This window comes from Erythranthe guttata, chromosome 5 (assembly GCF_056151865.1).
Source record: "Erythranthe guttata isolate IM_541 chromosome 5, IM_541, whole genome shotgun sequence".
NCBI lineage: Eukaryota > Viridiplantae > Streptophyta > Magnoliopsida > Lamiales > Phrymaceae > Erythranthe > Erythranthe guttata.
The window spans coordinates 146,638-173,020 of NC_142537.1; the positions used below are offsets into that span (position 1 = coordinate 146,638).

Below are 26,383 nucleotides of genomic sequence, written 5' to 3' on the forward strand. Positions count from 1 at the left end.
CTCATTATCATAATTAATACACGAAGAAGGACGACAATTTAATGCCTATCCATAAGGGGTAGGTAGGTTTAGAAAAAGGTGATTAATTAGTCTAATAAGCATGTATTAATTAGTATATCCTAAATATAATGTAATACGTGTAAAACTATAGCTATCATGTTAAGAAGGAAGGTCACATCGGAGTTTGGTTAACGCTCAAATAACTACCAAAAATATTTGGCCAACTTATTGACCTCTCTAATGGGTAATGTGGGTTTAAAGTCAAAATCCACCAACATTTATCCTATAAATAAACTGAATTAATATCCAGCTGTCTTATAATTATTATTATTATTAGGAAATAAAAAGACAAAAAAGAAAAAAACAAGAGTTGCTGAAAGAAGGCGTAATTACTAATTAGCATGAATGTTTTGTTTGCCTACTGATGATGGTTGAAAAGTTTACATATATGTTTCTGGTGGATTTTTTTGCTGAACGTTCAATTATGTCATTATGACGTCATTATATGCTGAGAATTAGACAAACAGCGAATTTGGGCCGGATTAATTAATCAGACAAATAGCGAATTTGTTCATGGGTCCTTTGTCAATTGGGTATTATACGTTTGGGCCGGACTAACTATTCAGAGAAATAGTGAATTTGTTTATGGGTCCTTTGTTTATTGGGTATCACACTTTTGGGCCGAGAATATGCTTAGTTCAACCCACTTCTTTTGGGGGTGGGGGCGGAGGCTCGGGTACTTCTTGTTTAAGTTTTATTGGTATTGTTTCGATTCAAATATAAATACGACCCCTTTTCATTCTAAATTCGACAAAACTCAAAATACCATATTTATAGTCGTTTAAGTTAGCTTTGTAAATCAACTTGAGTGGATATCAAATGAGATTATGATGTTTCGAGTTTTTTGAAATTTAGACTGCAACTCATTTATGCATAATTTTGTCATACAACATACAATTCCTCTGATTCAAGTGACTACATTTTCGATGTTTTGAACTTCTCTAAATTCGGACGGAAAAATGAACAAAATCACATTCGAAATCGAAATGGTAGCAGATTATAACTATATTCTGCTTTTCAGTTGATGACAATGTCTCAACTCATTGCACATTCGATGAACTTAATAGATAGCATCTGCAAAACTGTCAAAATCACAACATATCTTTTGGTGGTTCATAGCACTAAATCATCAGTGAACACCACATAAAAATATATGAATATTATCCAAAAGATTAAATAGACACAAATGTTCACCCAAAACGATTAAAAACGATGCCGATCAAAATGAAATTACATAATATAATCATATATAGAGCAAAAACAAAAAAACAAAAAAAAACAAAAGAAAGGAAAAAAAATGTTTCGCCTCAAAAAAGGGAAGCAATTTATTTTGCGAACACGGTGTAAATACACTTCGAGAAAAAATGTTCTTTTTATTTTATGCGCCTGCAAAGTGAGAGTCCATCGCCAATGGAAAGGTGAGCCAACTCAATACGGGAATCAGATGCGAGAAAGGAGTTCAAATTCTTCAAATGTACCCGATTTACCCCTATTCGGTCAATCCATTCTTGACTTAAGTCTTCCTCGACCAATGCCACTGTGCCAGCCCACAGGGTGTTGTCGTAGGCTATAATTCCTCCAAGTTTGACCAATTTCAACAGCAGCTCATGGTACTTGATGTAGTTTTCTTTATCAGCATCCACGAATGCGAAATCAAATGTTCCTTCTTCCCCCTTTAATTTCATAAAATATATATTTTATTTTTAGTCAAGTTACTAATTTGTAATTAAAGGCTTCCAAAAAACAAACTCAAATGTACATTTATATTACTTCATTGCTAAAATAAATAAAGACCTCGTCTTGGATTTCTCAGCCATTGGAACGGTCTCTCCGAATTAAATTTAATAAGATTTTGTCTATTGTTTTCCAACCATGTACCGAGTATATTAATACGAGATTGTCTTATTCGTTCGTATGCTTCTCTAAAACCAAGCAGTCAGTTTATATTTATAAGTGCTTCATTGATCGATCATATAGGAATTGTCGTTCTCTTAGGAAAAATCGATTTTATTTATTTTTTAAATAGAATCGAGACTTACGTTGTCAAGGAACTTGTGAATAGTTGTCATAGCGTCTGAATCAATAAACTGGATTTTATGATCCACGCCCGCCTTCTTAATAAATGGCAATCCCGTCTCATACGCTTCTCTATCTGGATCTATTGCAACGATCTAAGCAAAAGCAATTAAATTACATAATAATTAAAATTATAAACAATGAGAACCATCAAAATTATTCGATTTAATTATGGATTTGAAAATTATCCAGAAAAAAAATTAGTACGAGAGCGCACTTTGCCATCGTTAGGTAGAGAAAGGGCAGTGGCCAAAAGGGAGTAGCCAGTAAAAACTCCAACTTCAATTGTTTTCTTTGCATTCATTATTTTCAGCAGCATCGATATAAATTGTCCTTCATCAGCAGGTACATTCATCACGCTCCTGATATTCATTATAATTCATTCATTAATTACATAAACTATTTTTCAAAATTATTAGAATTTACAAATAAATATATATATAGAGAGAGAGAGTATTGATGATGACATGGATACTGGATACATACATATGCTGGTATTTTTCAACAGTTGCGCTCCTGATTTCCTTGAGCTGTTCATGCTCTCTCGGGTACGCACTCGTTTCCAGAAGGTACTGCATTTTTAAATTATTATAATAATTATTAGATTAACCATATATACCAAATGACATAATAATTAAATAAATTAAAAAAATTCAGCAGAAAAAAACCATATGGAATTTGGTAATGAATCAATTTTTCTTTTGTGCAAAATTAAACAAACCTGGGTGAGAGCTTCACTCTGCAGAATGGTGCATGAGAACTTCTCTTTCATCTTTTTTCGATTGATACTTAGCTTTAAGCAGAACGAACGACAACTTAGAAACAAGAAAGTACTAGGTTTATATGACCTTTAATGTTTTCCTTTGTCAGGTACTTATGACTATTTATAGCCTAATTTTAAGCAATCAAAATAATTAATTAATGATAATCTCTCATGTATAAATTACTATAACTGTAATTAGTATTTAATTAATATTGATTGGTTTGGTAGGTAACAGTGAGATTAATTATACCGTTGCCCTAGTAGACCAGGTCCTGCTGCATACACTCCATTTCTACCTTCATTTTATTTTTATTAATTAATTTCTCACAAGAAATTTATAAGTTAATTATTATAGTTAACCTTGTATTAGTTAGTAAACAAATCTTCATCTTTTAATTTAATGATTAGGTTTGGAAAAGTTCTTAGCTAGTCTACTATAATTAAGTAAGTTTGGTAAGGGGCCTTTATCAATTAACACTAGTTTTTCATTTATGTATATGGAGTATACAATTATGAAAACTACCTCTCTTATGTAATCTTCTCATACAATTAACTTAGATTTACAATCAAATAATTGAGATTTTGCATTAACATATATTATTTACACAATTAATTAATTAATTAATTATAGCGTCGTGCATATTTTACTAGCTATTTGATTTAATTGTCATTAATTTCATTTGAACTCCTCAAATATGGGAACGAGTCTCCTCACTCTATTAATTAATTATGTCTTAAAATCTTCTGGTTCAGATCCTCCATTAAAATTTAAATGCATCTGTCTGTTTCACAAGTAGCAAAATTTTCTACATGCATGCATGCGTATCATTAGTTAATTAATAGTACAATATTGGAGCACACATATATATATATATATATATATATATATATATATATATATATATATATATATATATATATATTTACATATAATATATACATTAGTAATTAGGACTTTGGTACAATCTGTTCCCTGTAACGTGAAATAGATTCCACATACATTTGTAGTCGTTGAGAATCAAGCTTAATTTGTTAGTTTGTTTCCTTAATTATGTACACTGCACAGAGCCGATCCGACATATTTGGAGCTAGGCCACGGACGAAATACATAATACAGAAACGTAGGCGCAATGTGAAAAGTTGACATCAAAATTTGAGTTTGACAGCAACTAATTAACCAACCAACTGTATGTGGGTTCGATCTCGACAAAGTTCGACCATGCATGACTTCATTGGACGAGATATTATCATAATATAACCAGTGGAAAAATACATTTTTACTTTCAAAAGAATAAAATAATTAATAAAAAAAAAATATCACCATCAGTTTTGGTGAACTACTACCCTTGGTGGAGTCAACAAAAAGAACATGAAGAAATTGCATATGGATCTTCCACAACTTAGTCGCTTTACCTAATCTTTAATTATTTATTTTTTATATTAATTATGTTGCTAGTTATTATACATGTATTCTGATTTCTGATACATATACACTTGACAATTGACATGGCATATAATATTACTGATGCCTCAGCTGGACCAACTTTCTTTATTAACTTGCCTTCAAACAATTGAGATGTGTACTTTTATTATGGAAATTATATTTTAAAAAATTGAGCATTATTTTATATCTTTAGAAATAAATTCATTAGGACATGTAATTAAACTTAGGTAAGAAATAAGAAACAGAAATTAAATTAACTTGATGTCATGTAATTTAATTCGAGTTTATCGGGTCAATTTGCTGACAGCTTAATTGCGGCCCATATAATAAACGGAGCCCTATATAAATGGGCCTTCAAGCTCAATATAAATTGTTTTGCCCCATTTTTTTAATATAAAATTTGGAAAAATAAATTGGATCGGTTGGTCCCAGTTCTTAAGAATTATATTAACCTTGTCAAGCACATCATACACAAATATTATTTCGATTTCCATTTTCTATATAATCTAAATTTGTCACGGAGGTAACATATTTGGTTAGGAGTGTGTCAAATCTAACGACTTAAGTTCGATTTTTCTTTAAATAAATTAAATTCTTTTAATCAAGCTATCCACCTTTCGGGATCACGAAAGTGAAGTTAATTTACACATATATACATACAAATTCCTTTTGGAGGATGTTAATTGAGAACGAAACATTCTTGCATTTTAGGTGTGGAAAATGAAAGGATGCATTTTATGATATATTTAATGCAAATATCATTCCTAAGCTACAAATCAATACATCTTTAATTATTTTTGATATATATACAAAAATGTATCCATTACCATTTATTATCGTATTATATTTACACATGGAAAAAAAATATAATTTATAATATTACTTCAACCATAAGGCAAGAATTTTCCCAAATTATAATGATGATAACTCCATGAAAATGATTTACGTACCCTGAATACCAAATACACACGTGTCATTTTTTACTTCCCTCTCTTTTCCCCACGAGTTATACAATTTTCTTTTTAGTTAATTATTATATTTAATTTCCCAAATATTGTGGAAAAGTAAAAGTGAATTTAAAAGATAACTGAAAAATAAATTTCAAAGTGACTTTATGGGCCATTGCCCATCAACTTCAAGCCCATAAAAGGGACGAATTTAAAAAAGAAAGAAAAAAGAAAAAATATAATAATTATTGCCACCCCGAGCCAAAATCGGGAGAGAAATCGGCCGCCCGCCCAGGTGACTCGCAGATTCTGAAATAATTTCTAGGAAGGAAACGATTATGTTTCTTTCGCATTTCCTATTACAGTAAAATCCATACCAAAAATCGCAGAAACAATGGTGCTTCTGAGGCTCAGCTCCGGCGACGTTACCGGATTCAAGGTTTTTTTCGCTCTCCTTATTCTGTACGGATTGATATCTTACGCCGCACACTCCGCTATTCACATGAAGTTCGTCAAGCCTCTCGGCGCCGACGCACCACCGGATCGCTTCTCGGAAACCAGAGCAATTCAGCACGTGCGCGTACTGGCGGAGGAAATAGGCGGTCGCCAGGTCAGCACTTAGCAACGACGTCGTCTCTGTTCCGTTCTGTGATTTTGTTGAGTTTCGAGTGCATGTAGCATTTGTTTTGCTTTTGATTCAATCTGTTCCGCTGTTTAGACGGTTGATTTGATTTTAAAATTGGACATTTGTTGTGAAGATAGAAACAGTGCCAGTTTAGTGAGTGAAGCAACTCGATGAATCTTAAGATATGTCCGTTGACTTTTTTTAGGGCAGTTCAATTGAAGACTTAAAGAACACTAGCTAAATAATGTTTGGCGAGTGTAAATATAGTTCAGTTTTCGACTTTTCGTCCATGATTTCCTGTTTGATGGAATCCGATGCAGCTGCGGCTTTCAATTTTCATTGTCTCTTAGTTCAGTTCTTGCTAATTGTTCCAGTTTGATCTGCTAATAAAGAATCCATTAAACCGTCTGATTGTATTGTGGTATTATAGGAAGGGAGTCCAGGTTTGAAGCAGGCAGCGGCATACATCAAAACACAGTTAGAACTGATAAGAGAACGAGCTGGAACAAATATTAGGTTGTTATATTTTAGACATTCAAAATCTCTGTCTTGTGTAGAACTCGTTTTCAAGGGGTGTGAGTGTTATAAAATTAACTTTCAAACTCTGGGATTTCTTTGTTGCAGGATTGAGATAGAAGAAACAGTTGTTAACGGCTCATTCAATATGCTATTTCTAGGACAGAGCTTATCTCTAACTTATAGAAATCATACAAATATCCTTATGAGGTAATTTACATAAATTTCTTTGTATTTTCTTGGTCCAGAGTTTAATTGCAGACTCAGAAGTTTGTTAACAGGAGAATATTGAGTCAGTTCTCTCTAATTTTGAGCTCCGTATATTGCGTTTGGAGTATAGTTTTATCAGGTTCTCTTTTTTTTTTTTTTTTTTGACATGTCCATGTATCTCCTTTTAATTTCTTACCGATGAACTGTTATCTTCTCGCATGGAGAAGAACCTTGACAGTTTTTCTTGTTGCTGGATTGTTTTTCAGTTGGACTACTCTAGATATGCATGTTTGCATTTTAAATATTGTGATCCTTTGCTTTGAAGTTGGATCTTTTCAATAGCTACTCACTATAGAAGATCTTAGTGAATGATTAGTTAGTTGGATCAAACTGCAGGATTTCATCAGTTGATTCTCAAGACAGTGACCCCTCAGTTTTATTAAACGGTCATTTTGATACCCCACCAGGTTCTCCAGGAGCTGGTGATTGTGGCTCGTGTGTTGGTATGTTGTAAATTCAAATTTATAGTTTTCAGAATAATATGCTTAAGTGGGACTTAAATTATTTCATTCCTTCCTTTGCAGCATCATTGCTTGAATTAGCAAGGGTTACTGTGGATTCAGGCTGGATTCCTCCTCGGCCAATAATATTCTTATTTAACGGAGCTGAGGAATTATTTATGCTGGTAAGATCATAATTAATTATTTACGACTTGGAATTATAGTAATTTGCAGAATAGTCGAAAGTCATACTATTGTAATTGGTCTTGTTATTTTCTTTTGAGATAATGAATTTTTAAAATGTATTTGCAATTATCTAAAAGCGTGATTTGTCGTGGAATCACTATATTTTATTATCTTCAAAGAAGTTAATGAAGAAGTTTCATTGCACAGTTGAATAAATTGTCTATACATTCACAACTAGTTTTCTTATGGTATTTCAGGGTTCACATGGTTTTATGACAACACATAGATGGCGTAACACAGTCGGAGCTTTCATTGATATTGAGGCATCTGGGACAGGAGGCTTTGGTAAATTGCTCAAACTATCTATATATTCAAACTGAAACTATACTGAAGTATGTCAAATACAGCAATTTTTCAATGGAGCTAATCTCTTTGTTGATTTTTTCCTTATATTTCTGTATCAACAGATTTGGTGTGCCAATCTGGACCGGGATCTTGGCCTTCATCTGTTTATGCTCAGTCAGCTGTATATCCTATGGCAAATAGTGCTGCTCAGGTTTTATTTTCTGCTCAATTTATCACTATAAGTTAGAAGGCTCAGTTTGTAAAAAAAAGTTGGTCTACCTTATGTTATTCCCCAAAAAAAACTTTCAAAAATTGCTATGTTGAATTGTAAATTTTCAATGGGTGATATGATGTAGTGAAAGAAGATAAAAACGAGGTAGGAATGCTAAAGACTCATACATGTGGGTTTATTTTTGTTCTCAGTAGTTTCAATATATCATTTGGTAAATTTCCAACGTACACTTTCCAAGTGCTCTTAAAACACAGAAGTTAGGTTTATTAAACTGCCATGTAATATTCTCTACTCACTACTAGAACCGTAAACAATTTAAAATTTTATTACCATACTACAAATCAATTTTCCGGATCCACTTGCAGGACATTTTTGGTGCAATTCCCGGTGATACTGACTACAGAATGTTTGCAAAGGATTATGGCGACATTCCCGGCTTGGATATTATCTTTTTGCTTGGGGGTTATTTTTACCACACCTCGTCTGATACAGTGGATAGACTATTGTATGCATCAACTGGTATTTTGGTACAGTCCATTGGATTCGTATTCTTTAGATCACATTTACTTTTTGGTCTTTGTACTAAATTAAACATAAATTTCTGTCAATTAGACCTGGAAGCATGCAAGCACGTGGTGATAATTTGTTTAGTGTAATGAAAGCTTTTGCAAATTCTTCAAAGTTATTAACTGCCCAAGAACGAGAGTCCTTTAGAGCTGCAGGCGGTGGATCCAAAGGCGAAAGACCAGTTTTCTTTGATTACTTTGCGCAGTTCATGGTAGGCCCTAAACATGGTTTAAGCTTCAGTTGGCTAATAATTTTCACGAGCAAACTGAAGCTCTGTAACAAAAGGCAATACACTAATGCATGATGATTTACATGTATAAACTTATTCAGGTCTTTTACTCAAGAAAGCAAGCTCTGGTATTCCACAGTATTCCACTTGCTATCTTCCTCCTTATGCCAGTTTTGTTGCGCTTGCCAAACGGGAGTTTACTCCGTTCCTTCAGATCCTACTGCGACTTTTTTAAAGGTAATGATTAATTGATTATGTATTGAAATTTAAGATTATGTTGTTGGTTTTCTCTGTTACGGTTCTTTTAAATCTCGTAGTTTTACTTTTGCAATAAAGCAGTTACTTGTTCTGATGCAGGATTGTTGTTCCATGCCAGCGGGATTATACTCGCTATTCTTTTTCCAGTAACCTTTTCTATCTTGCGGTTGATATTTGCTAGACAATCGATGAATTGGTATGTGTTCAGCCTCCTGCTATTGCTTTTATCTTATTGATTCACTTTGATAATGGATTCATCCTTGCTCATTTTCAACATTTTATAAATTAAAAAAAAATCTCCATTATGTATTTCTGTTTCTCACAGTTACCCTCTATTCTTGTTAGAATAAGAGATTTTTAAATTTTTTTTAACCTTGTCACTTGTTTTTCTTTGTTCATGTAGGTTTGCTAATCCATATTTGGCTTTTCTACTGTTTGTACCATGCTCCTTAGTTGGTCTGTTGGTTCCAAGATTTTTTTGGAGACAATTTCCTCTCTCTCAGGATGTTAACACTCTTGCATTATCAAGAGAGGTGTGTGCTTATATGATTATAGCTCAGTCTTATTTGGTCTTGATATATAGGTCCCATACTCCATTACATCTGTTGATTCAAAATATTATTGGAAGATGCTTCTTTGTTATTTTCTGTTTTATGCAACTTATGGAAAGTGTGGGAATACTTTTATAATGTTTGCGATCATGTAATTTTCGGCAAATTCTTCCATTGAACTTGCAAAGTTATAATATGACATATTTTGCAGGAATTGGCTGATGAAGCAAGGTTTTGGGGAGCATTTGGGTTCTACTCCCTCTTGACTATGGTGTGTGAAATTACTTCTTATTTTACTTAATATGATATAAATTTCTATTTGTTTGTTTGAATACTAGTATATGCTTTTGTTTTGTCTCTTAATAACATTAGTTTCCGAATACATGAATTGCTGATAAAACTTCCTCACGTCAGGCGTACCTTGTGTCTGGATTGAGTGGAGGTTTCGTTACATTTCTTCTATCAGCTTTTATGCTTCCCGCGTGGATCTGCTTTTATCTATCAACTAAGTTCTTTGGTCACCAATCTCTCAGGTGCCATTTTAAATCATGTTCCGGAACTTTGTTTCTTTGCCTTGGCCCATAATGTAACAATAACCTAGTATTTGGTAACTGGTTATATGTGTACAATAACCTGACTCTGCTATAATCAAACCTCGCGATAAGATTTGTTGCTGTTTTTAGTACCCTCAAGATGTTTCTTTCAGGTCAACAGCATGTTATGTGATCCCTTTAGTACCTTGCCTAACGTACTCCGTATACTTTGGTGGATTTCTTGCTGTGTTCTTGATCGAGAAAATGGGCATGACAGGCTCTCATCCACCTCCATATGGTTAGTTATACAGCTTTTCTGCACCTCTACGACAAAAAATCTAGGGACTTGTAATATATTCTTTGTTAAACTGTTTGCAATAATATGACCGTGGTTGTATTTTCTGATCTCTTATGCATGTTTAAGACAATCAACTATAGGAATATTTTGAAATTATTTTCAGGGTATTTTGTTCCGGATGCAATAGTTGCAGCTGTTGTTGGATTAGTGACAGGCTGGTGTTTCGGTCCTCTTTTACCTGTTGTCGGGAAATGGTTGACAAAATCATCAATTGTGCTATTTTTGCTGCATGGAAGTGTTCTTGCTTTGGCTGTATCTTCACAATTATTTCCATACAGCAAAGATGCACCTAAAAGGATTGTTTTCCAGCATACAGTTCAGACTAGAGGTACTAACGGATCAGCCCATTTTTGTTTTAATTTCTTTTTTAAATACTGGAATAATTATTACCAATGATTTGATTTATCCATTTGACAGATTCAAATCAAATATTGGATGCTAGTTTTGATTTTGCTGTAGTTGACTCCAATTCCCTGATGTTTGTTTTCGAACATGCCCCTGAGGTGGCGAAGGAACTGCATGGCAATCGTGAGTTGAGTTTTGATACCGTTAAACAGTCAGATTTAGAGACATGGAAGGTACTTTCTTAAGATTTTCTGTCTATTTCGATCTCGATGAAATGTGGTCGTCTATTATGGATTTTATTCACGTGTAAAATCAAGAGCTATACCAGATATTCTCTGGCCGATGCTGACATGGGCTTCTAACGAAATTAAATCTAAAAGTCGTGATTTTAGTGGAAAGCGGGATACATGAGATCAAATTGCTGCACTTTTGCAGGGTATTTTTCCAATATCTGCTTTGTTCTCAAGAAGCTTGAAGTTTCCCGCAAAAACTGAGGAAATTTCGAAGCTGTACAGATATTTCCCGCATACAACTGCCAGATCCCCAGTAATAACTGATGGAGGATCTCGAAGAGTCAACCTGGAATTTTCAACGGGGTAAACTTTCTAAGTTCGTAAAAGATAATGAATATTTGCTAATGATGCACAATAAACTAGTTCCATTATAAAGAACTCTTGAGATTAAAATGCTCTTGAACACTGTATAATACGTATTTATGTCTGGCAGGTCTTTAAAGGAGGTGTGGGTTGCAGTCCTTAACATTACAGGTCCATTGTCAAATTGGTCATTTGCAAATAACACCATTCCAGGTAATTCGATGAGTTTCTTCGTCCCAGATCTCGTAAATCATTTGTCTCTATTTTTCAAATGCTAATTAATCTCTTGTAATCTTTGACAGCTCCGGTAAGAGTTGGTAACCGTCCACCGTCATACATATGTAGGCTGAGTGGTTCAAGCCATGACAACTGGACTTTCTGGTTAGAGGTAAACAAAGTGTCGAATTTCCACTCATTTAAATGTGAACTATTATTCTGGCCTCTGGGATATATTATCTTAAAGCATATGATTATATTATCATTAAACTTCACTGTAACCTCCTAGTGTTTTCATATGCAGGCCAGCAGTTCGGAACCATTGAGAGTCGATATTGCTGTAGTAGACTTATATTTAACAGAATCGACGAAGAAGTTGAAAGGCCTTTTTCCGAGTTGGATGGACGTCACTACCTTCACAAGTTTCATGTCTTCCTATGTCTTCTGATTTGCATTTGGCCTCTCTTTTTTTTTTTTTTTCATCTCAAGTGTGCTACGAACAATTTTGAGGATTATTTGTTAGCACGTTTAAGATTTATCTGGAAAACAAATTAATATATTATGACTGGAAAAAAAATGACATTATCTCTCAAATGCTATAGAATATAATATGATTATTATTATTATTAAATTATGGACATAATTGAAAATTTACGTTTAATATAAAATTTGGATGTATGATTTATATATAACGTACTTGGCAAAATTTACCTATGATTCTAAGGTGAAATTATTTCCTTCATCTCTACAAAAATAATCAATCCGGTGTTAATAATTTAATAAAATTTCAGCATTTGATTGCAGGTTTCAACTTTTATATCGAATTTGAGTAAGTACGAATCTTGTCAAACAAACATCATAGTAGTCCTTATTATTTAGTTAATAATATAACTTAGGCTGCGGCTATATGCAATACTCATTCCACTTGTGCAAGACCAAATTAAAGAAAGATTCCAAAAGATTTTATTTTATTAAGATGGAATGACAAGTATGCCCATAAATTAAATTGGCTTTTTTTTTTCTCATGTAAGACCAAAATACAAATAATGAGAAAAAAACAAAAATCGACACCAAGGTGTCGAAAAACTATGCTACAAATCGACACTTAAGCGTTGAATTTCATAGGTAAAAATCGACATTGACATGTCGAATTTATAGCACAAATTCAAATGTCGAATTTTATACGTCAAAATCGACATCTAAATGTCGAATTTTATACCTCAAAATCGACATCTAAATGTCGATTTTTACCTGTAAAATTCGACCTGTACATGTCGAATTCGTTTGCGCGGGATTTTTTTTGGAAAATCGATATTCTAGCTAAAAAACCCATAAATGCATACATTCTTGGGTTCTTCCATCGTAGAATCTTCTATTTTGATGTCTTCTGGCTCCATACTTGCCATCTTTGTAAGATTTGTTGAGCTTTGATAATTTTGAATTTCTAGGTTTTGTGGGTTAATGGAGGAGGAAGGAGAAAGGTCTTGTGGGTTTTGGAAGATGGAGAAGATGAGAGTTGGTCATGTGGTTTTGTGGTCTTGTGATAGGGTTGTTTGTGTTTTTGAATATTTGGTCTTGCATATTTAGAATTTTTTATTTTTTTAATAAATAAGGGTATTATAGTATTTATACATTGAAAATTTTAATTTGATCTTGCACAAGTGGAATTAGTCTTGCATACAGCCGCAACCTATAACTTAATAGTACTAATCGCATGAGATGTAAATCTAATACAATTAATCAAAAACTTAAACTAAATAAAAATATATGGAAGTATAAACATTGAAGTTTGCACCCTCAATTTCTATTTTCTCTGTTTACACAATTCATTACGGCCCAAATTTATAAACGATACTAATAGCCCAGAAAATGAGGCCCACAGCCCATTAGGGCTCACATAATATAAACCAATACTTGGCTTCTTCTTCTGAAGAAAAGAAACCCTAAGTTCAGTAGTCCCGCTCGCCGCAGAAGCAGCAAAAACAATGGTACATCACTCCATTCCTACACTAAATCTGACGTTGCTTCTGAAGAATATTGTTTTTCATTTATTGTTTTGTTTATAGATTTTAATATTTTCGTTTCTGTTGTAAATTTTCAGGTGAAGTATTCCAGAGAGCCCGACAATGCCACCAAATGTAATCTCTTAGCTTCTTCGCTGTTTTTCTTTTGTTCATCTTAATCGCTGGGGTTTTTATACGTTTTAAATGATTTTTATTTATTTATTTTGTTGGGGAAAGTGTATTTGCTGATTAGGTTTTGTTCATATTGTTTATCGCAGCTTGCAAGGCTAGGGGATCCGATCTCAGGGTTCATTTCAAGGTAATTTTTCCTACGGTTGTTTAGTCGTCCAGTAAAAAACTTCAAGTCTGATTCTGCTTGATATGTAGATACCAATTATTATGTTTCATTCGAGTCCATTACATGTATGGTATGCGAAATTGTGTTTCTGTTGATTGTTTGTGTAATTAACTGATAAATCTCTTGTGTTGTCATTTAATTATTCTTAAACCATTGTATTTAAATTTTGCAACTGGTCAAGTTTTTTGCTATGCTAAGTGTGATTTGGAGTGATATGAGTGTAATCTGATGGAAAAAAACTAGGGTCATTTTCGACAATGTTATTGGGTGAAACCTCATGACTTGTTCTCATGATTGATGTTACAGTAAACAATTCTACGTTAGTGATGCTTGCATTTGCCAATGGTTTACCCAATTTAAGAATGGTTAGATATTTTCTGGCTGCATCTTGTTTTATACTCTAGGTAAGTTGTATATTTTGATAGGCAAATGAGTGATGAAAAACCTTTGTAGACTTTATTTTTTAGAAGCTATGTAAAACTGCAGAGTCCCATCTCTGTTGCTGAGTTTAGGTTTCTTGTGATCATCCATAGATCTTTAACTACACATTGGTGCTTTTGTGTAAATTTCTGCACTATATTTCAGCTATGTTAAACTGCAATGAATTACACACTTGATAATATGAAGGTTTCATCAACTGCCAATGTATGGTAATATCGAATGGTCGGAACTAATTTACCACTTTGCAACATACTTATTTTGTATGCAGAACACAAGGGAAACAGCGCACGCCATCAGGAAGTTGCCCCTAGTGAAAGCCAAGAGATACTTGGAAGATGTGCTTGTCCACAAGCAGGCTATTCCTTTCACTCGTTTCTGTCGTGGTGTTGGCCGTACTGCTCAGGCCAAGAACAGACATTCTAATGGTCAGGGTCGCTGGCCCGTGAAATCCGCCAAGTTTATCTTGGACTTGCTCAAGAATGCTGAGAGCAATGCCGAGGTACCTTCATTTCTATTTCCTTGATATCTTTTTCTTTGCATTCTCTTCTTTGTTTCAGATCTAATACTGATTATTATTATTATTATTATTATTATTAATCGTCAGGTGAAAGGTTTGGATGTGGATGCACTTTTCATTTCTCACATTCAGGTTAACCAGGCTCAGAAGCAAAGGCGCCGCACATACCGTGCCCATGGAAGAATTAATCGTAAGCGACTTTTGTGTTTATTTTATTTTTTTTCGGATTATAATGAGATTAATTTTGAACTAAACATGAATATATTTTCTTGTCAGCCTACATGTCATCACCATGCCACATTGAATTGACTCTGTCCGAAAAGGAAGAGTCTGTGAAAAAGGAGCCTGAGACTGAACAGAAGATTTCTAAAGTATCCAAAACTAGGTCTTGAGAATCGTTGTTGATTTTTGCTGGATTATATTAGTTCAAGTTTTGAATTTGTCTTTCATCTGTGGTGTTTTTTTTCAAATTTGAATTCTGTTGTTGAGATAATTATTTTTGTTACCTTTAGAGGATATTTTGGATTTATCATATGCCTTTTGTTGAATGCTGATTGGTAAAATGCTTTATTGGTTTTCAAAATCATCAGTGGTGGTGTATTTTGCGGTATCTATGCTGTTATTATCTATTTGCCCGACCACTATATTATTATCACAGGATATTATGATCATTTTTATTAAGTTCTTGCCCTCTTTTTCTCTCTGGTTTGAAATTGCAACAGAATAACATGTGAATGATACAATTTTGATCTGAGAAATGCTTTCAAATGATATTTTCGGGCTCAGTATCTCTGATAATTTGAAGGTTTATTCGTAATTATTTTTGGGCTCAATATCTTTAGATTTATTCGTAATTGCGTTGTTACATCACTATCGATTAGAGATGCATAACGAACAAATAATTTAATAGGTTCCCCAAATTGGGATTAAAAGAAATTATTATTCAAGCGATTTTATTAATCTTAAAATTACAATGGACAAACACGAAATTGGTTATTATTCGGTTGGATTACATGAACATCAGCCCAATTAATCGACAAGTGGTTCAGTTGAATTGCAGGCCCAATAAGATCACCGTATTTCATCGACGGTTGACGTATTATTCAATTAATTTACTCACTGTATATTTATTTCACAATCCAGCGGTCAGAAAAAAATTCAACACGTCACTATTTCTGTTCTGAAAAAGAAACCCAGTGGTTGTCTACGGCAAATTTCATTACTTTGGGGGTTAATTCCGTCGTCATTTCTCCGGTGAGCACACCTTCTTTCTCTCTCTGGATATATATGCGCATTATATGTTTACGTATTCATAATTCAATTGTGTCTGTTTTCTAGTTTAATTGTGTACTCGTCTCTACAATCGAGTGTATATGGATTAATTATAACTAGACTACTTCGATGCTTTTCTACGATTAACGGGAGTTTTAGGTTATTGGGAGTGATTTGGTTTTTATTTTGTTAATATTTGATGTTCGATTCATGAATTTCAGTTACCTGGTAATTGATTTGGTCGCTGATTTTTAAGGATTCGAGCTGTTTAACTTCAATTTGTTTAGGGCACGAAGAATCTAATCGAAAGGCCTCTTGAATTTATACACAAATGTGAAAATTACAGTTTTTGCAAAATGATCTTTCTTTCATTTGGGAATTTATAAATGTACAGATTGTCCATAATTAAGTTCCCTAATTCATTTATCTTTAGATTTTACTGTAATTGGGAGGAAATTTGTGCGGATAAATTTAGGCAGACAATAGTCTTGAAATCCATGAATTCTCGATACTTCAATTGAAATATAACATAAATAGTCTAAAATGTGTATTTTGATGTGTAAAATTGTTGGTATTGAGCTCATTTGTTATGATTGGCTCGTAGATGGATTGGCAAGGGCAGAAAGTAGCGGAGCAGTTGATGCAGCTGATGTTGGTAATTTTTGCAGTAGTGGCATTCATCGCAGGCTATGTATTGGGCTCGTTTCAGACGATGATGCTTGTTTACACTGCCGGTGTGGTTTTAACTTCTCTGATTACAGTTCCCAACTGGCCGTTCTTCAACCGCAACCCTATGAAGTGGTTGGACCCAAACGAGGCCGAAAAGCACCCCAAGCCGCAACCTGCTAATTCTGGCCCAAAGAAGAAGACATCTTCTAAGAATTAGGTTTTCTAAATTAGTTTCTCAATATTTTAAATATGTTTTCTATTGGCTCAGTGTGCATGCATACATTGCTGTTGAAGATGCCTTTTAAGATATTGCATAGTGTTGAACTAAATTGGCCTTATGTTGATATGATGATGGCTCATTGATTTCTTATTTGAACATTTCAGCATTTTTTTGTGATTTTGGTGGATTGTTCAAAAATTACTGAAACAAATTTCTAGATAAATAATTTCTTGACTAATTATGGATTAACATCTTTTTTAGTATATATTTGAGTGATAAAACATATTAAAAAAAATATTTTAAAATTTCAGCGATTTTGAGCAAAACGCGTGTGCTATAGTATAGGATTTTCATGATTTTGCATCACTATTCGAAAATTAGTGTTTGTTTTGTGGATGAGCTATTTTTTGACTATTTATACATTAACATCTTCCAAACAAATTAAACACACTAACCACACACTGAAAAGTGAAGAAAAACACATTAAGATTAAGAGGCTGGAACTCAGTAAGAGTCCTACATCCCCAAAACATTACACTCCAATCCACTAGATCGAGAGATTACAAATCAATACATCCAATGGTAGGGCCAAACTAACAAAAATACCGAATAGGTGGTGAAAATGATAGGAACAAAAAGGAAAGCTAATCGAAGTTTGAAGGACGGCCGACCAAGCTATAGTCGATACGTAAAAGTTGGCGATTACAAATAACGAAAAAGACATTTCATTAGTCCTTCTCAAAAGCCAATATAATAATGTCTCTCTTCATAGTTCATAGGGAAGTAGAAAAATGAGATGAGGAACAGACACGATGTGTGCTTGCTTAACGAGAGGGTAAATGTTTATCATCCAGTCGCGCATTAATCAACAACACCAAAAATGTACATAAAAAATATAGATTTTTTTAGATTTTTTTACAAGCCGATTTTTTTCGGCCTCAAGTAAGTGGAACTCCCCTGTTTCAACCCAGGCATCGAAACTGATTGCTGCTCCTTCTGTCTCTTAATCCTCTCTCTCTCCTTTCTCTCCTTCTCCCTCTTCTCTTGGAAAGCCCTCAAATTCTCCATCTCTTCCTCCATTGCAGTTTTCTCATCCTTTTGTTTCTTCCTGTGCTCCAGCATCGACGTGTCAGAATCCTTCACTGAGAAAAACATGGGCCCCAACTCAGCCAACCAATGGGGTTCAACTGCAGTCGCACACTGCATGTACTCTTTCGATGTCAAAATCAACTCATGATACACCACATAATCCGGTGTATAACCCAAACCGTATATCGCACTGCTAGGGTGCAAATTGCACGGCATTCCGTTTCTGCAGTTCACATACTCACCGACACCCCTTAATCGCGCAGCATTATGGAAATAAGCGGAACATATAGCTTTTCTAACTACATCCCAATCTGGACCACACGATGTGAGTGGAATCTTCAGTGTCTTTAGAATATCTAGTAACTGAGATCTCACCTCTCTAGCCTTGCGTAAACCTTTGACATGCAGATAATGGTCATTACACCAATCACCCCTATACTGATTGGATTTCCACTGCTGGTATACGTTTAGAAGGGTAAGATGGTCCGATTCTGGCACAAAGAATTTTTCCCTTGCAGCATCGCTCTCCTCTGCCCTATCTTTTGGTCTAAAGAAAACAGACGGTACTGAAAGCATTGATACGATTGTCAGAACCTCGTTTGTGCATCCTAGCCTGTCCCCCATTAAAAGCATCTTAGCAAGAGGAGGGTCGAGGGGGAACTCCACCATCTTCCAACCAAGTTCTGTCAGATCTCCGACATTGCTTAATGCACCCAAGACCCACAACTGGTACATGGAGTTGAGGATATTTTCTTGAGGAGGGGGGTCCATAAAGTCGAAATCTAACAAGTTGTCGATTTTCAAAGACTTGAGCAACAAAACCACATTACCGAGATTGGTTCGTTGAATTTCCGGCACGGGACTCGGAAGCATTTCATTAAGATATGCAGTTTCTGTATAAAGGCGATAGCAAGTTCCCGGCCCAGTTCTTCCAGCCCGTCCAGCTCGCTGGTCAGAGGCAGCTCGACTGACAGGAAAGACTTGAAGAGCGTCCATACCCATACGAGGGTTGTAGACCTTTATTTTACCATAACCTGTGTCGATGACATAGAAGATTCCATCCACGGTCAAAGATGTCTCGGCAATATTTGTAGCAACGATACACTTGCGTTCCCCATCTTCAGCTTTTTGGAATATCTTCGCTTGCAAGTCAGCTGGGAGCTGGGAGTATATGGGAAGAATCAACAGCTTTGGAACTTCCTTTCCTGTGGCAAGCTGTTCCATGCGTTCCGCCAGAGCATAACATGTTGCTTCAATCTCATCTTGACCGGTCATGAAGATTAGTATGTCACCTGGTGCACTTGTGATGTGGATAGTCATGGCTTGCTTAACTGCGGCTTCAACGTAATCTTCTTGAGGTGTTTTACTGTACAAGATTTGCACTGGAAAAGTTCTCCCAGGAATGTGAAATATAGGTACACTGCAAGGAGAATAGTAAATAGATCATGATGTAGAAGAAGGAAGAAAATAGTAGACATTGATAGACTAGCCAGAGCAAATAGAATTACCTCCCAAAGAAGTTCGAGAATTTCTGAGCATTGAGAGTAGCAGAAGTTACAATAAGCTTGAAATCACGACGTCGGGCAACAACCTTTTTGAGGATACCAAAGAGCACATCTGTGCTTAGAGACCGTTCATGTGCTTCGTCCATTACAACGACTCTACATGATAAAGTAAACATAATCAGTTACATTTAGCAAAACACGTGTGGTTAGTATGCAATTGTTTCGTGATGTTTGACTGTTCAAAAATTAGTCAAACACTTTTTAGATGTTTAATTTCTTGACTAATACATTAACATCATCAAGTGTCATAAAAAAATTAAAAGATTTGAACATTTTAGCTAATTAGCAAAACCCGTGTATACAGTTTTTTGTGATTTTGCTGGACTGTTAAAAAAATATTATAATAATTTTTAGATGAACTATGTTTTGACTACTAATGCATAAACATCTTTTATACTTAGTATTTGAGTGTTAAAAAATGTAAAAAGAACACTGAACATTTCAACAGTTTTTAGCAAAAAACGTGTGCTATATAGTATACGATTTATTGTGATTTTGCTTCATTATTACAAAAATAGTGAAATAATTTTTAGATGAACTATTTTTTGACTACTTATGCATAAACATCTTCTATGGTATATATTGGAGTTTTAAAAAACAATTTGAGAATTTTAGCAATTTTTAGCAAAACGCGTATACGATTTTTTTTTTTATTTGCTTGACTCTTAAAAAATTTGTGAAATGATTATAGATGAACTATTTTATAACACACACGCTATTCACATGCCCAAGGTCCCAAGAAACATCATAGAATCATAAAATCGTACCGATATTTATCCAGATCAGAATCTTTTAACGTCTCCCTCAGAAGCACACCATCAGTCATGTACTGCAAAAGAAAGATGAATGATGATGTTTGAATGTCAGGATACTAGGCAGTGGCTTGTTAAAAAAGTAACCAAAAATCTTAATGGAGAAAGATTGAGAGAGTTATTACCTTAATAACAGTTTTAGGTCCAGTAACATCCTCAAAACGAATTGCATACCCAACCTTACCACCGAGTTCAGTTTCCATCTCTTCGCTGACTCTTTTGGCAACACTCATGGCTGCTACACGCCTTGGTTGAGTGCAACCAATAATGCCATTGGTTGTGTATTCATCTTCGTGAAGATACTGCAAACAATCACATGTCAGGTAACTGGGGGATTCATTCACTAAAGAACCAAAAAGTCTTTAAAAATGCACATAGATGAGGATTCTAACAAGCAGATAGACTTTGAACAAACCTGGGTTAATTGTGTTGTCTTTCCAGAACCAGTTTCACCAACCACAATCACCACCTGATTCTCACGGATAACCTGCATTTGTAAAAGATGAGATTAATCGGCAATTAGTGATCTCCAAATATTGCTATTATAACTGCATTTCAATAAGAAGAGATGCTGACGTTGGCAGAATAAACAGATGATTTTAAATGAGTGACCTGACAGGCCCCCACTTTGTCTAAGCTTGTTAGTTATATACATTTGACTAGATTTACCACCTAAAAAAAAATTGGGCGATAAAAATATAAGTGAACAAGACAACCACCCTACCCTCTTCTTCCTCCATTCATTCACTATTCACCAGGAGCAAGTTACCCAATATAAGGGGAAACTAAGGAATCAAATAGATGAATAAAGAGAGTGAAACACATGAGACATTAGAGAGATTGATACACACCATCACCTCTCAGACAACATATTACCATCTAATCCTTCTACTGCTATAAATTATGCTGGCCATTTCTAAGATATAAGAAACAGATAGGGCTTCAAACCTGTAACAACTCCTCTCGTACAGAAAAAATAGGCAAGTACTGTCGTTGTTGCGCTAATGTTTTTGATTTAGCAAAATCACTTGATGCTTCATCCTTCTTTAAATGCTGTGCAAATTTGGCTTCTTCTTTGAAATCAACTTCACCTTCGTCGCCCACTACAGCGGTATCTGCATCAATCTAGTAATGGATGCAAAAAGATTTTCAGATAAATCCATGGACAAAACTAAAAGATTGAGCATCATTAATAATGTCTGATTCAACTTTGGCATGCATCATACCTGTTCCGCAGTCTTCTCAACACCCAATATTTCACCTAGCTTCGAACCAGCTAGCTCCCAAAAACGTTGCCGTGACTTGTTCATGCTCTGTTTCTCATGGATTTCCCTAACCAGATTGGAGCCTTTTCGTGATATTATAGCCATATCTGATGTGGGGTCTTTTAATGGCATAACGGGCTCAGCTTGCTTGGTGAAAACAATCCTCCCATCAAGAAAAGGGGGTTTTGTATCTGTTACAAGAGATATTAAGAAACTCCAGACAAATGATAGCAACTTTGCTTCTAAGGTTATTTAAAGATCAAGTCACATATAATATAAAAGTAAACAAACTGGGACCTACCATGCACAAGAAGAATAACCTTCCTTTCTTCCTCATTGTCAAACTCAGTCTGCACCTCAGTTCCTCTAACAGCTCCTGATCTCAAAAGTTGTCGGTCCTCCCATTGAGCATTATCAGCAGTTAGCTGCGAAAATTTTTTGCTCTGTGCAAGAGACATCTTGCTTCCATCTCTCCGGACCTATAGTTGAACATACATATACTTTCAGACAGACACTATAAAAGTTCAACAACTGTCAAATTGAATTGTATTCATATGAGGTAGAGTACTATGTATAAGCCACCAGGTTGTGAGTTCATGTGCAAGTACAAATATCTTGAGAGAAAATGGCATTGCATTTGTACACTAACAAACTTCACATTTTAAAGTCAGGCATAGAATGAATTCTAGAGCCAACTTCACTATCAACAGTGACTATGTACATAACGTGATAGAACTCAATCGTCAACAGTAGGCTTAGTAAGATCATGGAAAATAACTAATACAAGCTGGCACATATAGGACCCAAATGGAGATTTACGTTAAGAACTAAAATTTAAACAACCCCGTCTCGAAACACACACAACATATAAGACCAGGAAACCACCAAGTCTCTTAATGGTCTAGCATTTTGAGATATTTGCTGGAATATGAAGAACATAACATGTACATAGGAGGAGGAGAAAAAAACAGAATCGGCTTCTACCATCGACAAGGAATACCAAATTGCACGCAACAACAGAGAAAATTGTTACTAGTGTTGGGCTGCTACGATTATACTTTCTTAGGAAAAAACTTTCTGAATGCCAAGTAAAAACACTAGCCAGTTGGAAAATTTCCTTCATCTAATTAACTAAACCACCTCAAGCTAAACAATGTGAAATCATACCAGTCGCTTAGCTATATCTGCCTCTTTTTTCTGAAAAGATGCCTCATCACCAAGAAAAGCTGAGGAGTTATCATCACCATATAGATTACTGCCTTCTTCTCGATCATACCTGTAACATAACATATATAATTCATTATCAAACTGAACTTGACTTAAATAGTTCCTCTTCTAATGCATTTTGATACTTCTTCCCAAACATATAGATGGAAGATGTATTCACTAACTTCCTTTGGAATTAAAATTTTCTTCAACGCAAAATTAACAATCTAAACATAAATTCATTTATTTACATGGGTAATCTCTCTTTTTCATCCACTCAAAGCTACATTAATCATCTACGCAGACGTGAAACAAGTACACATGTATATTCATAGTCAACCATCATGCAAATATATTTTACTATGAAGCAATGAATCTTGAAGATACACGAAAAAAACTATTCAGATAATATTACCAGGCTCGATCAGTATTGTACTCCATCTCTAAACGCATGCTCTCTGATATCTCATGATTCTCCTCTTCATATATATTTTCTGGGCCATTATCTCCATCCTAGACCAAAAAAGAAGTTACTAAAAAGATGGGGAAAATACTAAGAATTCCAAGGAAGTTCCCAATGACATATAAGAGAACACAATGAACATAAAAAGGGAATTTTTTTTATTAAAAAGAGTAACTCAAAACCTCAGCCGATTGCCGCTTTGAAGAGTTGAAGTGATCAGACTTGCCACCATATCTGGAATTTGAAGACCTAACAGAGGACCCTGATGCCCGAATAGGAGTGGGTGAAGGAGCAAAGCTATCCCAAGGAGATGCAGCTGTTTTAATGATATTCATTTTTCTTATTAGTTATTAGTTAATACTCGGCAAAAACTTGCCTAGCGAATATTACAATTTAAAAGCGAGAGCGTAAATAAATATAACAAAATTATGATATATTACCAGAAGAATTAGGGGTACGCCCTCCCAACCATGGGGAAACAAGTCGGGCGTCAGGTGAGGCCCTAACAAGCATGGGGGATGGAAAATTTTGATGGCGGTCATCTCTACGTGGGGTATCTTCCCATTCCCATCGTCCATCATCCCAGTCAGATCTGCCTGTAATAGATTCATTGTCATAGAGAATTAAAAACATTGACTCACTAAGCCCAAACTTCTCTTACTTTATATTCAAGAACGTAAAACCACATATCGTACTTGAATTTAACACATATCAAAGTTAAAGGAAGAGATAAGAACATTTAAAGGCCTTTAAAATAGTAAAACTGAAAAGTAGGCATACCAGGTGACCTCGTAGACCTATCATATCTACTTCTCTTTCTTCCGTAGTCTCCACCATGCTCTCTTTCTCGACCATGAGACGACTCTCTATGAGTCCTGCTTCTCCTGTCAGAGCCACTAGAGCTTTTGTAGTATTCCCCATCTCTGCTTCTGCTTCTGCTTCTATCATGGTTCGAATAATCTGAACTAGGACTCCTGTTCCTTGAACTTCGGGGCGACGCGTTTGGAACCTAAAACATCGTTAGCAAGTGGTGAACAACTGAACAACACCGTAGCCATCAATAAAGGTTGTGTTCGTATAGAAGCCTGACGAAAACTCATTCAATTATCTGTCTACTATTCAACTGTCAAAACTAGGAGTATTTGTGCAGACAATTCCAACATCATGATTAGCTTCAACAAGTACCTCATATCAGAGGGAAAATAAAACACAGAACTAATGTAGCAAAAAATCTCAATCTATTCTGGATATCATTGACGGAATATCGTACACATTCCATAAAGTGGTCAAACATTTCCACAATAAAGAGATTGCAAATGAATGAAATTAATAGTGAGGACATAAATAATATGAATGACACTTGAATCAGAAACAATTATCTAGCACTCATATTCATCATATCATAACATATCAGCTGAGCGTGCCACAATAAAATAATGGAAAATAAGATGTAAAAGAATCACAAGAAAATATGCACGTACCTTCATATGTTTATCTGCACGATGCCGAGAGAATGCTTCACGAGTTTGTAATTCTTCAGTTACAAGACTTCCTGAAAGTGCATTGGACGGATTACTAATGAATGAACAGACCAGTAATAAAAAGTAAGATCAACCAACTGTTTTAGCTGATAATCTCTAGTTTTGACTTTAATTTTGTCAGTTGAGCTTATGCATCTACACAGTGACAATCTGTTCGTGGTGCAGGACTAGTGACTGGGAGGTAAATGATTTTATCAAAACTAGGTTAGTGTTAATTAATTGTTTCAACATAATACACTATAAATATATTGTACCTGAATCAGATGCCCCACTTGAAGCTAATTCACGGTATCGCCTATTAGCGGAAGTGCGTACGGTATTAGACGTGCTATTATCCACTTCATCAATTCCTGAAGAAGAATTTTCCTCGTCTTCATCGAGAGATGCTGCTATTGAGGCAACTCTTTCTTTGGGAACCTTAAATGAACCCTCAACCTTTGATTCCAAACGTTTTGCATTGGCAAGAACGTCAAGCCCTGTCACAGTAAGATTATACAATGAGAAGAAATAATACTATATACACCATCGTCACAATCTGAATTTAAATGTTTCAGATTATACACCGGAAACTCCTAATCTAGACCAAAAATCAGACTGGAACTCTAAACCACGAAAATAAGAACTCATACCTAAGATTGACTTCCTCTGAGGTCTGAACACTACTTTATCCTTCCCTGGCACAAGCAAACCACCAATGCTGGAATCATCTGGTACTAAGGTATCTGTAGTCATATTTGGATCAACTATCCCACCCTCTCCATTCTTCTGAAATTAAAGAAAAACAATAAAATATTTTGTAAGCATATGTAATAAAAATATTTGTCAACCATAAGAATGCTCGAATAGCATGGAACACTAACCTCCATGTCTGTTTTACTTTAGGTCTTCTGAAGCAGACTTCCAATAATCAATACTGCAATTCGAATAATCATTCATCAGATTCAATTATCATTCAGAGATAAAGATTCAAAACCCTATTTTCAAAATTCCTGATTAAAATCATAATTTCCCTCCCTATTATCAAAAGCCTGATTAAAATCCTGATTTTCGTAACACCGTTACCAAAATCAGGAGCAATAGTTGTTTCTTTTCTTTATTGAAATAAATTAACGTGATTAAACTTACACGAATAATGAAATTCCCAACTTTATAAATACGGTGCGACTGCTTCGCGGCGGTGATGAATAAATAAGAGGAGCTGTAGGACTGGGTTGTGGCAGCGAGAGGAAGGGTGATTGACGGCAGAGGAGAAGTAGTAGCGGTTCACGGTGAGGGCGGTGAGGGGCTTCACGGCGGACTTAGTTACCGGTGGAGAGGTGAAAAAGAGTTCGTATTTTTTATTTTTTTGGTTTAAAGCATGTGAGAGAGTTGTATATATAGTTATCCTATTTATATATTTATTTTT

General features: G+C 34.9%; 5 protein-coding genes across 5 annotated transcripts; 3 read left to right on the plus strand and 2 right to left on the minus strand.

The window, feature by feature from the left end:
• Window positions 1-1,249: 1,249 nt before the first annotated feature.
• Window positions 1,250-2,995, minus strand: LOC105952615 (flavonoid 3',5'-methyltransferase). The gene is made up of 5 exons (XM_012976181.2): window positions 2,858-2,995; window positions 2,623-2,708; window positions 2,354-2,498; window positions 2,100-2,231; window positions 1,250-1,733 (listed from the first exon to the last, which is right to left on the minus strand). Exons 1-5 carry the CDS (start codon window positions 2,906-2,908, stop codon window positions 1,434-1,436), a joined length of 714 nt encoding a protein of 237 aa, XP_012831635.2. The 5' UTR covers window positions 2,909-2,995; the 3' UTR covers window positions 1,250-1,433.
• Window positions 2,996-5,480: 2,485 nt separating this feature from the next.
• On the plus strand, window positions 5,481-12,151 carry LOC105952641 (Zn-dependent exopeptidases superfamily protein). The gene is made up of 22 exons (XM_012976217.2): window positions 5,481-5,585; window positions 5,680-5,900; window positions 6,346-6,431; window positions 6,540-6,641; window positions 7,038-7,144; window positions 7,226-7,326; window positions 7,585-7,672; window positions 7,795-7,883; window positions 8,270-8,409; window positions 8,517-8,682; window positions 8,802-8,937; window positions 9,058-9,154; window positions 9,362-9,491; window positions 9,721-9,780; window positions 9,924-10,042; window positions 10,216-10,340; window positions 10,504-10,728; window positions 10,818-10,978; window positions 11,181-11,341; window positions 11,472-11,554; window positions 11,644-11,729; window positions 11,862-12,151. The coding sequence occupies exons 2-22, from the start codon at window positions 5,685-5,687 to the stop codon at window positions 12,003-12,005; spliced, it is 2,622 nt and encodes an 873-aa protein (XP_012831671.2). The 5' UTR covers window positions 5,481-5,585; window positions 5,680-5,684; the 3' UTR covers window positions 12,006-12,151.
• A 1,271-nt stretch (window positions 12,152-13,422) lies between these two features.
• On the plus strand, window positions 13,423-15,459 carry LOC105952644 (Ribosomal protein L22p/L17e family protein). The gene is made up of 6 exons (XM_012976219.2): window positions 13,423-13,545; window positions 13,659-13,695; window positions 13,839-13,879; window positions 14,628-14,858; window positions 14,964-15,066; window positions 15,153-15,459. The coding sequence occupies exons 1-6, from the start codon at window positions 13,543-13,545 to the stop codon at window positions 15,266-15,268; spliced, it is 531 nt and encodes a 176-aa protein (XP_012831673.1). The 5' UTR covers window positions 13,423-13,542; the 3' UTR covers window positions 15,269-15,459.
• A 532-nt stretch (window positions 15,460-15,991) lies between these two features.
• On the plus strand, window positions 15,992-17,195 carry LOC105952645 (signal peptidase complex subunit 1). Its single transcript, XM_012976220.2, has 2 exons — window positions 15,992-16,130; window positions 16,753-17,195. The coding sequence occupies exon 2, from the start codon at window positions 16,753-16,755 to the stop codon at window positions 17,032-17,034; it is 282 nt and encodes a 93-aa protein (XP_012831674.1). The 5' UTR covers window positions 15,992-16,130; the 3' UTR covers window positions 17,035-17,195.
• A 551-nt stretch (window positions 17,196-17,746) lies between these two features.
• EMB3011 (RNA helicase family protein) lies at window positions 17,747-26,383 on the minus strand. The gene is made up of 18 exons (XM_012976218.2): window positions 26,104-26,383; window positions 25,839-25,891; window positions 25,608-25,743; window positions 25,233-25,454; window positions 24,919-24,989; window positions 24,218-24,446; window positions 23,878-24,033; window positions 23,620-23,753; window positions 23,390-23,487; window positions 22,936-23,044; window positions 22,070-22,247; window positions 21,730-21,959; window positions 21,452-21,628; window positions 20,919-20,990; window positions 20,629-20,805; window positions 20,459-20,520; window positions 19,635-19,787; window positions 17,747-19,546 (listed from the first exon to the last, which is right to left on the minus strand). Exons 2-18 carry the CDS (start codon window positions 25,842-25,844, stop codon window positions 17,953-17,955), a joined length of 3,804 nt encoding a protein of 1,267 aa, XP_012831672.1. The 5' UTR covers window positions 25,845-25,891; window positions 26,104-26,383; the 3' UTR covers window positions 17,747-17,952.